Source organism: Setaria viridis, chromosome 3 (genome assembly GCF_005286985.2).
Source record: "Setaria viridis chromosome 3, Setaria_viridis_v4.0, whole genome shotgun sequence".
NCBI classification, from domain to species: domain Eukaryota; kingdom Viridiplantae; phylum Streptophyta; class Magnoliopsida; order Poales; family Poaceae; genus Setaria; species Setaria viridis.
The window spans coordinates 23,751,535-23,766,088 of NC_048265.2; the positions used below are offsets into that span (position 1 = coordinate 23,751,535).

At 48.4% G+C, this 14,554-nt stretch overlaps 2 protein-coding genes across 2 annotated transcripts; one reads left to right on the forward strand and one right to left on the reverse strand.

The window, feature by feature from the left end:
* The first annotated feature begins 859 nt into the window (after window positions 1-859).
* Window positions 860-4,430, forward strand: LOC117848958 (probable protein phosphatase 2C 48). Its single transcript, XM_034730555.2, has 4 exons — window positions 860-1,725; window positions 3,121-3,538; window positions 3,633-3,856; window positions 3,958-4,430. The coding sequence occupies exons 1-4, from the start codon at window positions 1,507-1,509 to the stop codon at window positions 4,135-4,137; spliced, it is 1,041 nt and encodes a 346-aa protein (XP_034586446.1). The 5' UTR covers window positions 860-1,506; the 3' UTR covers window positions 4,138-4,430.
* Window positions 4,431-4,519: 89 nt separating this feature from the next.
* LOC117848959 (uncharacterized) lies at window positions 4,520-7,845 on the reverse strand. Its single transcript, XM_034730557.2, has 8 exons — window positions 7,472-7,845; window positions 7,247-7,377; window positions 6,485-6,562; window positions 6,337-6,381; window positions 6,097-6,141; window positions 5,933-5,984; window positions 5,330-5,426; window positions 4,520-4,852 (listed from the first exon to the last, which is right to left on the reverse strand). Exons 1-8 carry the CDS (start codon window positions 7,782-7,784, stop codon window positions 4,687-4,689), a joined length of 927 nt encoding a protein of 308 aa, XP_034586448.1. The 5' UTR covers window positions 7,785-7,845; the 3' UTR covers window positions 4,520-4,686.
* Between the last annotated feature and the right edge of the window lie 6,709 nt (window positions 7,846-14,554).

The following is a 14,554-nucleotide window of genomic DNA, read 5'->3' on the forward strand; positions in this document are numbered from 1 at the left end:
AAGGAATGGATGAAAATGTCTAGTGACTTAAAAAAACTACAATAAAGTTTGTAGTTTCAACATTTTAGTGTACTACATAAGAGCTAAGGAAAGTGTTGAAATGTTTCTCAATTTTTGAAATCTATTTTTTTCAGTTGTCACTAAATTATTCCACCCAATGTTTTTTCAGGTGGCTCGGTTGGTTTTCATGTTTAACCCTCATTTATCATATATTTTACTATTTTTAATGGTCTAATATATGGCAAAACTATGTATGCTGGACAGAGGGCACTAGGAAAAGAAAGAAAGCACTAACAGAAAAAGTGGGGGAAGGAATAAAAAAATCCATCATTTTTAGATGGTGAAATAGATCAAAAGAGAATGTGGATGAAGCAAGAGGGAAAAAGTAGAAATTTAATCTTAAAGTAAGACCACAAGAGTCATCCAAAGAACAAAACCTATAGAAAGGTAAGTTACATATTCCGTCGTCTTCTTTTGGCATGGTTCCTTAGAAACGGAAAGAATTTTTCGTGTTCTAGGGTGTTCTACAATTCCAATGCTTCAAGAGATTATATACCAGGCGGTCTTCCGGATTTTGTTGTGCTACCACGTTTGCCGAAATTCAGAGATGCAATAAAACACTACTGCACAATATACCTTCGTTCACAACCCACATGGAGCCGAGTAATTCTCACACAAGTCTCTTCCCCCTCCAAAGTCCAAACATGAGTTGGAGACGAATTAATCGGCCTCGCCCACGGGCCCTACAGCAAAACAAAAGGCACATTCTACCCCCTAACACATCACCGAAAAGGAGAGGAATGGATGGGCTTATCCGTCATAAGTGCAGAGCAGAGCAGGAGCAGCCACGCGAACCCGCGTCCGTGCCCCAAGCCAAGGAATGTTGCTGTGCAAGCGACGGCCCGACGCACGGCTCGCTGGCTCGCCCGGCTTCCCCTGCGCCCACGGCTCTCCTTCCCACCTCTTCTTCCTCCTCTCGCCTCCTCCACACCCCTTTAAAAGCTCCGTCCAAGCTTTCACCCCACTCCACACCACAATTCACACGACCCTCTCCTTCCTTCCTTCCCTTGGTTCCCGTCCAATCCCCCTGCTTTCTTTATCCCTCCCGTTGCTGATCAAGAACTTGCTTTCTTGCTCTGTTCGATCGTCCTGGGCTTGGTTCTTGCCGCGTGAGAGCTCAAGCAGCGTGTCCTTTTCGCTTCCGCTTGATCCGGCCTTGCCCATCCACTTCAATCCAATCGAAACTCCTTTCTTGATCCCAAAGGGACGAGAAAGATCCAGGAGAAACGACGACGGCATAAAAATCCGGAGACAACGGCCATGGCCATGCGGCCAGTTGGTGCTCTGTTGTTTTCCATGAGCACCGCCGTACCATCCGCTTAAGGGACCAATCATCATCTTCATCTGTTCTTGGTAGCACCTGAACAACTCGGGCCTCGACCAATCAATCGCCGTCAGAACAAGATAAAGAGCTGGTAGCAGAAGCTCTTTGCACCAGAGGAGAGAATGCGGCAGATCTCATCGCTGCTGCAGGGCCTGGCCCGGTCGCTGTCGGTGGGGAGGGAGAGGAGAGGGGACGGCGGCGGCGGCGAAGGCAAGGCCGCCGCGCCGGCGGTGCTGAGGTCGTCCGGCACGGTGTGGGGCGAGGGCTCGGAGACGTTCGCCGCCGTCTGCTCGCGACGCGGCGAGAAGGGCACCAACCAGGACTGCTCCATCGTCTGGGAGGTCAGCAACCTCTATCTCTCGCTCTCCCTTTTTTCTCTTGCGGCTCTGCTCTTTGGTGCTCTGCTCCTGATGCTTCCTAAATTTCGCGCTCTCTCTGTTTTTTTTTGTCAAAATCATTGGCGACATGAAGTTGTGATTGCACGTGATATCACAAAACGCCTAGTTGGTGGAAGGAGCACAAATTTCCTAGGAATTGAATGGAAACTGTTGATTCTGGAAAATTGTTTTTGCACAAAATCTGGAAAATTCTCGTAGGGGCTCATTTATGTGTTCTATGGAAGAAAGCAAGAGCTTTTCGCTGTGCTTGTGTACTGAACCTTGAACCTTGACTTGTCTTTCCGTTGCTCACCTCTCACCAAATTAATAATTTATTTATTCATTTTTTTTCTAGCCTCAGAGAGGTGTTTCAGTTCATTTTGTGCTCCTAAAAAATAGCTAAAAATGAACCCAAAGTAATATTTGTTTCTTAATTTCACTGAGCACCTAAATGAATTGTGTGGTATGTATTGTCCTGAGCTTAGTCCAGTGATAAGGTCAAAATATTCAGGGAGGCTGGAGGCATAGGTATTGGAGCACGAGTCTGGTGTTTCCTTTTGGCTTTCTAGGGCTTTCCTTATCTCTGTTCTCTGACAAGAGAGATGTGCCATACGTGTCCCGATTAGCTCAAGGAGCAAGGTGTTTGTTTCTGAAGATAGCCCTTCTCAGCTCTTGGTATCTGAACCCAAAAGCTGCAGCTTTGGGTTGTTAAACGTACTGCCTAAGATGGAAAGTTGGCCACATCACGTAGTAGAGTACCACACATGTATTCTTGAGAGTTCTTCGTGGACTACATCCTTGTTGGCATGCTAGTGCCCTGAATTAATACCACTATATTTCCTTTTCTTTTCAAGATGGTATTTCTGTGCTGCCTAACTAATTTGCCTTTTTTTAATTCTGCAACCCAAGCCATCCAATAGAGTGAGGACAACCATGACCTACTGCTCGGTAGCTCATCAAATGGTTGGTTTGGTTCAGTCGGTTGTGTGTGATGTCACACTGGAATCTTAAATTGTCAATTATCATGTAATGATTGTACAGCATAAGATTAACAATCCCCTTTAAAAGCTGAACCACAACATATAATGACAAACCCGGACAGGACATTCCCCGTAAAGAATCAGATCACATTCACACCATCAGCTGGCAAACACCATATGCAAAGAGGAACCCGCAACATCTTGGGCGGTGCTTCAATTTTTACCACTCAGATCAACTTGCACAGTTATAAAAATTTGAAATTGGAGAAAAATAGAAGAATTTCACACAGCTAGCACCTTTCTTATGAGAAAGTAAAACTTTCTACAAAATTCTTGTGTTCTGAACAGAACTTGTTCTCAAATGCCATCATCTGTTCAGGGATTCGGGTGCCAGGAGGACACCATCTTCTGCGGTATCTTCGACGGGCACGGCCCGTGGGGCCACTACGTGGCCAAGGCCGTGCGCGACTCGCTGCCGCCGTCGCTGCTGTGCCACTGGCAGGAGGCCCTCACGCTGGCGTCGCTCATCGACGGCGAGAAGAGGCTCAGCGACTGCCGGTTCGACCTCTGGAAGCAGTCCTACGTGGCCGCCTGCGCCGCTGTCGACGACGAGCTCCGCCGCAGCCGCCGCCTCGACGCTGTCTACAGCGGCTGCACCGCGCTGTCCGTCGTCAAGCAGGGGGACCTCATGGTCATCGCCAACGTCGGCGACTCCCGGGCTGTCCTGGCAACCACGTCCGACGACGGCACCGTCGCCGCCGTCCAGCTCACCGTCGACTTCAAGCCCAACCTGCCTCGTAAGTCGCTGCTATCTTCCTGGCCATTCTTGTGAGATGTGAACTGCGACGGCGGCCGTTGCTGACGCTGTGTTCTGGAACGTGATTTGTGCAGAGGAGAAGGAGCGTATCCGGCGGTGCAACGGCCAGGTGTACTGCCTCGCCGACGAGCCTGGCGTGTACCGTGTCTGGAAGCCCACCCAGGACTCGCCGGGGCTCGCCATGTCGCGCGCCTTCGGCGACTACTCCGTCAAGGACTACGGCGTCATCTCGGCGCCGGAGGTGACGCAGAGGAGGATCAGCAGCAGGGACCAGTTCGCCATCCTCGCCACCGACGGGGTACGAACAAGAGACGTCTTGAATTCTATGCCTTTCCATTTCAGCACACGGTGGTGAGTGCCTGATGGCTGACGATGACGAACATGAACTTTTTCCGGCAGGTGTGGGACGTGCTCTCGAACGAGGAGGCCGTGCAGATCGTGGCGGGGACGCCGGAGAGGGGGAAGGCGGCGAAGCGGCTGGTTGAGTGCGCCGTCCGCGCGTGGAGGCGCAAGCGGCGGGGCATCGCCGTCGACGACTGCTCGGCGATCTGCCTCTTCTTCCACTCGCCACCGTCGTAGCAGGCGTGCGCGACACGTAGACGTGCCTGATCAATCGACGTCAACAAAATGCACATCTCAAGACTACGAGCATCGTGCCCGTCGCGTTCGTGGTAGGGAGTGCAGTTGTCGCCGTCAACGATTCAGAACGTGCAGCTCGTCGCATGATCGCGACACTGCACGGTTCAGACTTGCAGCTGGTGGATGACCGAACCAAAAAAAAAAATCTCCGGCTTTCACACCGGATTGTCAAGATGTACGAGAACGAACATCAGCCACCAGAAAAGTGGGGAAAAAGATGCATTTTGTCCTCATTTTCAGTGTATGGCTCTGAATTCCTGTTATGAAGGCAAATAGTCGCGATTATAGATGCACATCAATCACGATTTGGTCACAAATCACATGTTTGGCGCCATCCGCCCAGCAAATCGTAATCTTAGATCTCCTGCAATTAAGCACCGTGCATTATTTGGCAAGTCATGGGACACACCAGCTCACCAGCTGTTTGATTTGATACGCTTGAAGAGCATGAAAGTTATATCAGTGGTAGCTACGAGAGTCGTCGTCTAATCAGCCACCGTAGCGGCTTTTGAGCGATTCAGGAGGTTCCTCTTCCATGATGCCAGCTCCAGTACTGGCCAAATATTCTCTTATTGTGGTTTTCCGGTCGCCAAGATAAGTGTGGTCTAAGAAGTTGCTGTATGCTGGTTCTCCCAGATTTTTCGCAGCGAGAACACTGAAACGCAATTAAAATCATGTAAGAATATAGATAAAAATATCAATAGCATCATGCTTCTACACACCTCGCACAGTATCGAATAGTTATTATGTGGTGGAATAAAAATGTGTTGCTATTGGATAACTGAAATGTTCAAAGCAATGATTTCCCTTTGCTTCAGAAATGTGTTTGCTTTCAGATGTCATCAAGCAATGATGTCATTTTTCCTTGAGAAATGTCTCTTGCTTTGAGATGTCATAATATCAACAATGTGCTATGAAAGGGAGAGCAGATAATATACATACCCTAACTTTTTGAAACAAAATATGTACCCAACTTACTGATATGTGCATGGGTAAATCCAGTAATCTTATTCCAATTTTATCAGATGTTGACTTGAGCCCTTTTTTATGCCAGTTAAAAATTTATCCAAGAGATGAAAGAAACCACTGAATATATTGTTTAACATTATATCTTTGAATAGCAAATACTCACCAATGTCTAAGGTATAAACGACATGGTAAAATATCATCTCTCCATATTTTATCAATGTTGTAACGTCCATAGCGCTGGTTATATATTTCCTTGCTTCCTGTAGGAGGAACAGTCAAAGTTTCAATATGTAATTGACTTCGGAATTAAATACAATTTGGTATGGTCTCAAGTAATTCCCTAAAAGTAACTTATATCTATATAGAAATATGTTTTGATTTGCCATAAAAAAATGAGGAAAAAAGTTCAGCATAAAGCTTTGTTAATCACCATAAACTTTATTTGAGTGGGATTCAAATTATCAAAAATGTCTACCTTAACTGCAATCTAGTGGTATTGCCATCCAGTTTCTAACTTACAGATCATTCACACCCAAAAAGACAAGGTGTCCGGGATTGTAGTTGAGGTCACTGCTAAAATGTGTTTGTATACAAAAGGGATCTAGATAAACTCAAGAACAGATTATCATTTCCTTGATTCCTTCAAAGCATAAATAACTATTCCTACCAAATATGATCAACAGTTGAAGTGTACTCATAGCACACAGACATGGACGTTACAGAACCAGTTAAAAATAGTTGGGAAAAATGAAGACATAAATTCAACCTTGGCATCTCTCCTGGAAATATTCTTCATCGCTGTAGCGTGCACAGACAACCTAACCGACAAATTCCACCAAGACAAAGAATAACTTTGATTGCAGGAGGCAGAAGCAAAGATCAAAAAGAAAACTGCAGCTATAATTTCAGATGCAGAGTGGGAGTACTTACTGCCCGATTTGTAAAAGGCACTCCATCCAATCCTTCAGGAACGACCTGACAACACATGGAAACACAAACAGAAGCAGCAACAAACACTTGTCAAGAAGTAGTCCAAATTATGGGTTGGACTGAATAATCTATACTCCAAGCATCTTCAGACTCAGCAATTGAACATCTAAAGAGGATGCTACAACATTTATCAAAATAGGCACGACTGGCAATCATGAAATGAATTAGCTGGTCACCCACCACAAGAAATCTAAACTCATGTTCCCTCTCGATAAATGCTGGCACCTGCAAATGTTATGAATTTTCAGCTCTCACTAAAAAGGAGCTCAGGAACGGTCCATTAGTTTTCCCTTGAACAAATATGAAATTTTAGAGAAAACTACAGTACCTCCTCCTCATTGATTTCGAAAACAGTGACTACTATCAGTTCCCCCCCACATGGCTCCACGCTTAAGCTTGAGAATTCCTACAAATCACACAATACTATAGTGAAAAAGGAGAACATTATGGAAACGAAAACAGATCAGAAATGTAACTTTCTCGGAGTACATACTGGACTCTACAATAACAAACATAATCCAATGTCAAACCATTGGATCTCAACAAAACGTCTAGTTTGTTTTCCTCCAGGACCAGGATCATAGATGTTCATGCTCATGTTACAAATTAATAAGAACATACATGAGTCAAAACAGACGTAATGCTTAAATCTTGTTCGAAATCCTAGCCTTTTATTGTCAAATGTTATTGCACCAGACACCAGTATTGCAATTTTTTATTACTCCATATAGGCAAAGTTGAGAGAGAGGGTTCAGAGCAACTAACTGTAGGGCAGAAACTAAAACTACAGGTTGAATTCACAAAAGTCGAAGTGTGTATAGTTCGACGCATTACTCTGCTACATAGGGAATTAGGGATTGCCCAAAATCCTAAACAGGAAGTAGCATTTGTGGTGCAGGACAAGAAGAGACTGTGGGACATAGCCGTACAAATTTTGCAAGGGCCACACTTCATGCAGAAATGCAGGATTAGTGAGCTCATCCAAGTATCCAAGACATCCATATGGTCTAATCGAAATTTCTTCTATGAGTCAGAGTTACAAACTGCAACCGCTATGCTGACAATTCGAGCAGAGAAAGCCCGGGGGCACCTTGGTGGCCTCGACGGCGATGCCGCGCTCGAAGAAGATGGGTGCGGAGTGGGCGAAGACCCGCCGGAACCCCCGCAGTGCCGCCACGCGGAAGCCCTCCAGTTCCGGGAACGTGCTCCTCGCGCTCCGCTCTGCCACCAATCAGGAGCCTAGAAAGCGTCAGGCACACCAGGTTCAGGGCTCTTGTGGTTTACTACCAGCGGCTGCGGGCGGAGCTTCGCTCACCGGAGAGGAGGGAGCCGAAGCCTACGACGGAGATTCGGCCGCCGGGGGCGGCGACGGCGGCGAAGTCAGCGGGGCAAGTGAGCTCGGGGAAGGAGCCGCCGGCGGCGCCACCGGCTGCGGCCGCCTCAGTGGGAGGAGGCATGGCCCGGCTCCGGCGAGTGGTCGGCGACGAGGACTCCGGCGGGCGGCGGAAACGGAGGCGGGCAGCGGGGAAGGGGAGAGCAGGTGGGAGAAGGGTGGAGCGTCGGGGACCGTCCGATGTTGATCGGACGGCTGCGGATGGCCCCAGGCGAGGATGCGCAAGAGCGCGCATTAGGCGGCTGCGGCGAAGGATCTGATTATTCCGATGGCGCAAGTGGGTCGGCTCCGACTCCGAATGGCTTTGGTAGAGCCCACAAGCCATTTCTTTAGCTCGTGCTCTAGTGAATTGAATCTCTTGTGGAAATGATTCTGTCTAGATAAATGACACCAGACAGATAACTCATTCATACTTCAGTCCTCAAATTTTTTTCCTTCCTTATTTGACACTGCTTCAACTTTTGTTTCCAAATTGACACTCTGACGAAGTTCGGGAAATGTTAAATGCCCTGCGAAAAGATAATTTTGCCCCTATGACCCCACCACCCTTCTTCCTCCTCTCCTCCCCCTTCTTTCTCCTCTCCTCCTCCTCCTCGCGCTCCTGGCTACCGCGGCGTGCCTCGCACGCAGGCGCCGAGTCTGCCGCGCCACGCCGTGCCGCTCGCTCGCCTCCGGCAGCCTCTTCCCGACCGGCCGGGGCTCCGACTTGGACTGGTGCTGGGAGTCGCTGCTGACGCTGGGCCTATGGTGCGCGCCCATCGTCACCGGCACCAGAGGCGTGGACGGGTGCTCGCCCGCCTCTGAATCTTCTTCCCTTCGTTGGATTTTCCACGGTTTCCTCGGGATCCCTTGCCGCCAGAACGGCAGCACACGAGGGGAAATAAAAGCTTCAATTTTTCCCCTACCGACGAGTTCCCACTGTCTTGAGCAGCTTGCGCGCGGCCAGTGTCGCTGTGGGAGTTTTTCCCAGCAAAAATTAGCCATTTTCGTGGAGCTAAAGGCCGAGCTCGGCGGGGGCTAAACTTCGCATCTTCTTTGCAGCATGGTGGGGGGATTAATCCTTCTCCCGTCAGTCGTTGCCGCTGTATCACCGAGCGGCATGGGGCTCGGCGTGGTGGCGTAGTTGGTGCGCCTGGGTGTGGTGGGCTCGACCTCCGACCACACGTCGGCGATGTCCATCAACCTGTTCATGGCCCTGCTCTGCACTGCTCTACTGCATGTTTTGTTGCTATCCCAGCAAATGCCGCCGGCCGGAGCCCGACGCCAGTGCTGATAATGCTCGTCGATGATTCCTTTAGCTGTGATAGGGGTTGTGCACCGGTGTGGTGATCCTGCTGACGACCAAGGGGAAGAGCTCGCCCATCCTCGTCTTCAGCGAGGACCTCTTCTTCATCTATCTCCTCCCTCCAATCATCTTCAATGCCAGGTAAGCCAAACGACTGTGTGGAGGGGAGCGCGCACCCGTCTGTCGGGCATACATTCATGGGCCCACCAGAAGGTTTGTACAGATCCACATATGGGATGTACATCAAGATGTATCAGACATGAAGGCTACGGTGCAGGATGATGTAGTCTTCATGGAGTCCAAGGGACTAGTCGAGGACAAGGAAACTACTCTTCCTAGTTAGAATAGAACTCTGCAGTCAAATCCGACTAGTACTCTTGTAAAGCAACCGTCATGTAACCCTGCTCCTCCAGTATATAAGGGCGGGTAGAGACCCCCTCAAAACAAGTTCAATCCAATACAATCAAATAACACACCGGATGTAAGGTATTACACGATATAGCGGCCCGAACCTGTCTAAATCGTGTGCCTACGTACACCATCGAGTCTCTGATTTCGGCAACACCCACCAACCAAAACTCTACCTCGGGTACTCCCGTGGTAAGTTGCCGGGTTTAAACACCGACAGCTAGCGCGCCAGGTAGAGGAAGTTGCCAAAATTCCCTTTGTGGATTCGATGGCTCAAGTCATGATCAAGCCTGCGATCGCGTTCGAAGCCGGTGCGACGTTCATCTTTGGCTCCTGGGTTTGCATCGTAGACAACGCTGGAAACTTTCACCACTACATCACGAAGGCCCTGGAGAAGAAGCCTGAAGTAATCAACCTTTGTCGTCAAACTACGGAGGAACTCGTCGAGAAATTCAACAAATTTTTTGATCTAACTAAGAGCGAGTTCAAGTACAACCTGGACTCTACATCTACTCGGACTGATTCCCACGAGCAAGCAATCCTTCCATCATGTGAACCAAATCAAACTCTGAGCCTATTCTTGTTCGGACTTCAAAACGCGGCATCAGTCCATCAAGCAGCTTTGTCCAAATTACAATCCGAATTGGAAGTGCTTAAGGACCACAACTTCGATTTCTACTCAGATTCCGTCAAGGAAACTCTTTTAACAGGACCGCAACAGGGCCTGGTAATCACTTCAATACCGCAAGGCAGATTCGTCTATTGGCCAAGCATGAAGCCATCTTTCCTCGCCTAAGACAATGAATCACGCCTCATCGCTCACCTTGATATACTCCCATACCAAGAAGGAACACCCGTGTCGCCTGTCCGTGAAGACGATGGCTCCACAGAAGTCATCACCTCAAGCTCTGGCAGCTATTCCCTAGATATGGAGCTTTTCTCCCTTATCGCAGCAGCTGACAACCAGAGAGGAACCCTCGACAAGAGCGTCACCCAGATGATGTCTCACAAGATGAACTTTCCACCAACGTCGCTGGGGAAGAAACTGAAGGCCAAAGGTCCTGGCGGCGAGCAAGAAATGCATTGAGAGCAGAACAACACCGTCAACTGGCAGAGCAGGTCCCGATCATGAATCTTGACAAAGCATTTGAGGCAGTGCAAACACGGCATCATCGAACACCCTTGGCTATTGTGGCTTCCATTGACGTCATCACCCGGCCCATGCTTGAGAGACCAAGTTGAGAAGTGCCTTGGTCTATTTGTGATGAGTGATTGACTAGATGATTTGAGACTTTACCGGTTGAGTCCATATTTCATATGCACTTGATCATGCTAACGGCTAACCAGATGTGTAAGTTGTGTTGCGGTGTTTGTATAAAACATATCTTGTGTGTTGTGTCTCTTGGCTTATGATGTGCAGGTGATGGATGCGACATGGCGGTCGACGAAATGAGGTGAAGGTCAAGCGAAAGGTTCATGCCGATGTACTAGGGCTGTGAAGGGTGGACATGAGTAGGCTTGGACCGAGGGACCTGAGGAGTCCGGGCGGAGTCATGGGCGATCCACATGGTGCACGGAAGAGCAAGAGTACACGGACGGTGATGGAGACAGCGTCGGTCGAGTCAGGCAGGACGGAGGCAAGTCAAGTAGGTGACCCGGGAACCGGGAGTGAAAGACTTGGAGGTGTCAAAGGCTTGGTGGAGGTCGGACACGCATCGACATGGGTGAGTCACGTCTTGCGGGGCGTGCAAGAGGGTTTGACCAGTTTGACCTCAAAACCGGGGATGGGTCAAGCTTGCGGGGTGTGCAAGAGGGTTTGATTGGTTTGGCCTTAAAACTGGGGGACGAGTCCGGTGCGACTGGATGGTGTTGAGTCAGAGGATGTGTGGCACCATCGCGAAACTTGCGTCGAGGCGAAGCTAAGTCGTGAAGGCACCGGGTCCGTCTGATGAATGAAGAAAAAGTTGGACGATTTTGCCCCTAGGGGGTTTGGAGTTGTATGCTTCATGTAAGGGCAACTTGGGAAATAGCCAAGTGCCTATATATATGAGACATGAGTGGTTGGGGCAGCTATCCCTTTGGTTGTTTTGGTGGGGGTTTTCTCATTTGTTTTGTGAGAGCCTTTAGTAGAGGAAGAGAGGGAGAGTGGAGGGATCTTTGATTTGATCTTTTTGCCATCCTAGCTTTGTTTGTGCTTAGGATTGGCTTGTAACCGGATATGGTGGAATAATCCAAGAATCAATTTTGTGCTCAATTGTTTCTCCTTCTCAAGATCTGAAATTTATTTTTTCCCCCTATTTACGAGGCATTTTTGGGTGAATTTTTGGATCTCGCGATTGGCAACGTTTTGGGGTGTTTTTCTTGGGGCAAATCGGTGCTAGGACATGTGCAAGAACATTTAGGATGATCCCCTAGCAAACCCATGCATGAGCACCTCGGATTTTGAGATTTCCCGAAAATCCCCTTCTTGTGCCCTTCTCCAAATCCATGGAATCTTGCGACCAATTCGTGAGCTTTTCGAGATCGCCAAAGGTTCGAGTCAAACCGCAACCGAGGTCGCGACACACTTCCATAGCGGTGTTCTGAACAAAGAGTGCGGGGTTCACGATACAACCTCTTCACGAGGATTACTCTAGTATGGTTACCTCCCGACTTCACTGCAGAGACTGCGAAGGAAAGGAGCACCTTGATTTTCCTCACGAGAATTCTTCTTGCATCAGGCTTCTGAGTGGGTGCTACTCCTATAAAAAACTACAAGTTTCAAGACTGCGAGTGCTATTATTTGGGCCATGACTCTTCACGCTATAAGCTGGTCTACCTATAGCTGGGCAGTTAGCTAACATCCAAAGTGCTACAGTGGACTCGTGAGGGTGCACGACAAGACTTTCATATGCTGGTATGGCTCTACAGTGTTCACGTGATGACCGTTCTAATCCACAAGTACTGCTAGGAATCCTAAAGTCACACAGACGGTTCAGTACTCCCGTGAGCAAGCATTTTTTGGCTTACCCATCATTTCATGAGATCTTATCCCCAAAGATTCGGACATGTACTTTTGGTCGGCAAGCCTTCGTGGCTACACCAATCCTTGTGCTTGGGCACAGGGATCTGCTTCAAGGAACAATTTCTTCTTCTTTCACCATTGGATCGATTATCCTAATCGCTTCAATGCTGAAGGGCTACTCCTATGGAGTGCGTCTTGTGACGCCCTCCGTAACCTTTGCTTCGACCTACTGGATGCCAGCATCTATCAACTCGGCACTCATCTTCGCTCTGCGCGTGGGTTGTGCAAACATCGCAACACAATGATGCCATCGCAGCTTCAACTGACTTCATTTCAAGCTTCGCTGTGATGACCACAAGTTCCTATTCGCCTAAACATTGCTCGGGGGCTTGAGGGACATGGGTACCCCATGGATCCCTACCAACCAGGATACTGGCTGGACCTGACAAATGGGCCCACTCGACCAGGGCATGCGAGCCAAGGATACAAAGATACTTGGGAGTACACGTCAAGGCAACAAGACAGTCCAAATCTGCCTAGATATCGTTTTGTAGTCCGACTCAGATTGCTTTCCATGTAATTACCAAGTAGATTAGATTCAAACCGACTTGTAACTCTTAGTCATCAGCCTATATAAGGCAGCCAAGGGCACCCCCCGATGGCACCAGATCATAAATTGAGCAATACAAACCACCAAGCATACAGGACGTAGGGTATTACTCTCCAGAGGTCCGAACCTGTCTAAAACCCTCGTGTCCCCTTTGTGTTATCGTAGTCACCTTTGTGTTACTCCGACACTACACTTAAGCTTGGCATTTCGACCGCAGAAGGACAACCAATCAGAGGTGGTGAACCGTGTTCTAGGCTTGTATTTGATGTGCTTGGCTGGTGATCGACCCAAGAACTGGATTCATTGGCTTCCATGGGCTGAGTATTGCTATAATTCTTCATTCTAGACTACACTGCAAGCGATGCCATTCCAGGTCGTCTATGGCCACGAGCCGCCGACGCTACTCTCTTATCAACTAGGTGTCGCTCGTGTCATGGCCCTTGACAGGCAGTTGCAGGAGCGTGATGCGTTCCTCACTGATATCCAAGAACGTCTTCTGCAAGCTCAAGCTCTCATGAAGGCGGCTGCATCGTGATGTTGAATTCGAGGTGGGCGAGTGGGCGTGGTTCCATCTGAATCAGTGGTCTGCCGTCGCCATCAGGGATTCCGCCTCCTCCAAGCTATCGTTGTGCTACTTCGGACCGTTCCAGGTGGTGGAACGCATTGGGCCTCTAGCGTATCGTCTATGCCTTCCTCCCAAGGCTCGTATCAAGGATGTGTTCCATGTGGTCTTCCTCAAGAAGTATTTTGGCGATCCACCGTCGAAGATTGTTGCGCTGCCACACATCGCACATGGTCGGGCAGTTCCAACACCTGAGAAGGTGGTTCGTGTTCATCCAAGCCCCAACTCTTAGGAACTCCTAGTTCAGTGGGTGGGGCGCACGGCGGAAGAAGCTACTTGAGAATCTCTGGAGCAGTTCAAGGATCGCTACCCAGAATTTTAGCTCGAGGACGAGCTGTTTTCCAATGCAGGTAGAAGTGTTGTGGACACCTTCTTTGGCCGGCAATTCCAGCGCAAGAAGAAGGCGTTCAGGGCTCCTACGGGTGGTTAGTTAAGTGCTTAGAGACAGAGTTGTTTAGATATTTGTTTAGGAGATCTGTTAGGAGATTGGTTTAGGAGGTTTGTTACAGTCGGCTCTATATAAGGAGCACGACACATCTGTATTGGCAAGCAAAGAGAAACTGCAGACTCAGAGCCTCTAGCGTGAGGGCGAGCCAGGGTTCTCTTTGCCATTAGCCGCCATCATCATCAATCGACTAGCCACATCAACTAATCCCAAACACAAACTTGCAACATATATTATGTAATGCTTAGAAAGTCACTTCATAGCTTAAAGCATTCTAGTCGAATGTGGTACAATTGACCTAGTGAATCCCTCCATTCGAAGGGATACACAAAGAATTGTATGTTTAGTGTATTTAAACATACATTACTTATTGACGGAGTTTGAGATGGAGGATATGAATTGAACCAAATCAGCAGATTTTCAATTCAAAATCTCTTCTCTCAAGAATCTTGGATATGAAGTTATCTATATCCAATATATATTGAAGGAATTCAATATAAAAGAATCATATCAATATCTCTTATGGTTGTTTGATTCTCTGAGATCATGAGAAGTGCTAATGTATCTTGCAAGAGCATCCGGCCGGATATTGTTTTTGCAATGATTTGCTAGCAAATGGCACATGCGATCA

Bases quoted from the DNA above. Each gene is read 5' to 3' on its own strand.
- LOC117848958 (XM_034730555.2), top strand. From the start codon at position 1,507: ATGCGGCAGATCTCATCGCTGCTGCAGGGCCTGGCCCGGTCGCTGTCG. The intron at 1,726-3,120 runs GTCAGCAACCTC...TCATCTGTTCAG, and splicing joins ACTGCTCCATCGTCTGGGAG to GGATTCGGGTGCCAGGAGGA. The intron at 3,539-3,632 runs GTAAGTCGCTGC...TGATTTGTGCAG, and splicing joins CTTCAAGCCCAACCTGCCTC to AGGAGAAGGAGCGTATCCGG.
- LOC117848959 (XM_034730557.2), bottom strand. From the start codon at position 7,784: ATGCGCGCTCTTGCGCATCCTCGCCTGGGGCCATCCGCAGCCGTCCGA. The intron at 5,985-6,096 runs GTAAGTACTCCC...TTTGTCGGTTAG, and splicing joins TGCCTTTTACAAATCGGGCA to GTTGTCTGTGCACGCTACAG. The intron at 5,427-5,932 runs GTTGAATTTATG...TTCCTCCTACAG, and splicing joins TTTCCAGGAGAGATGCCAAG to GAAGCAAGGAAATATATAAC.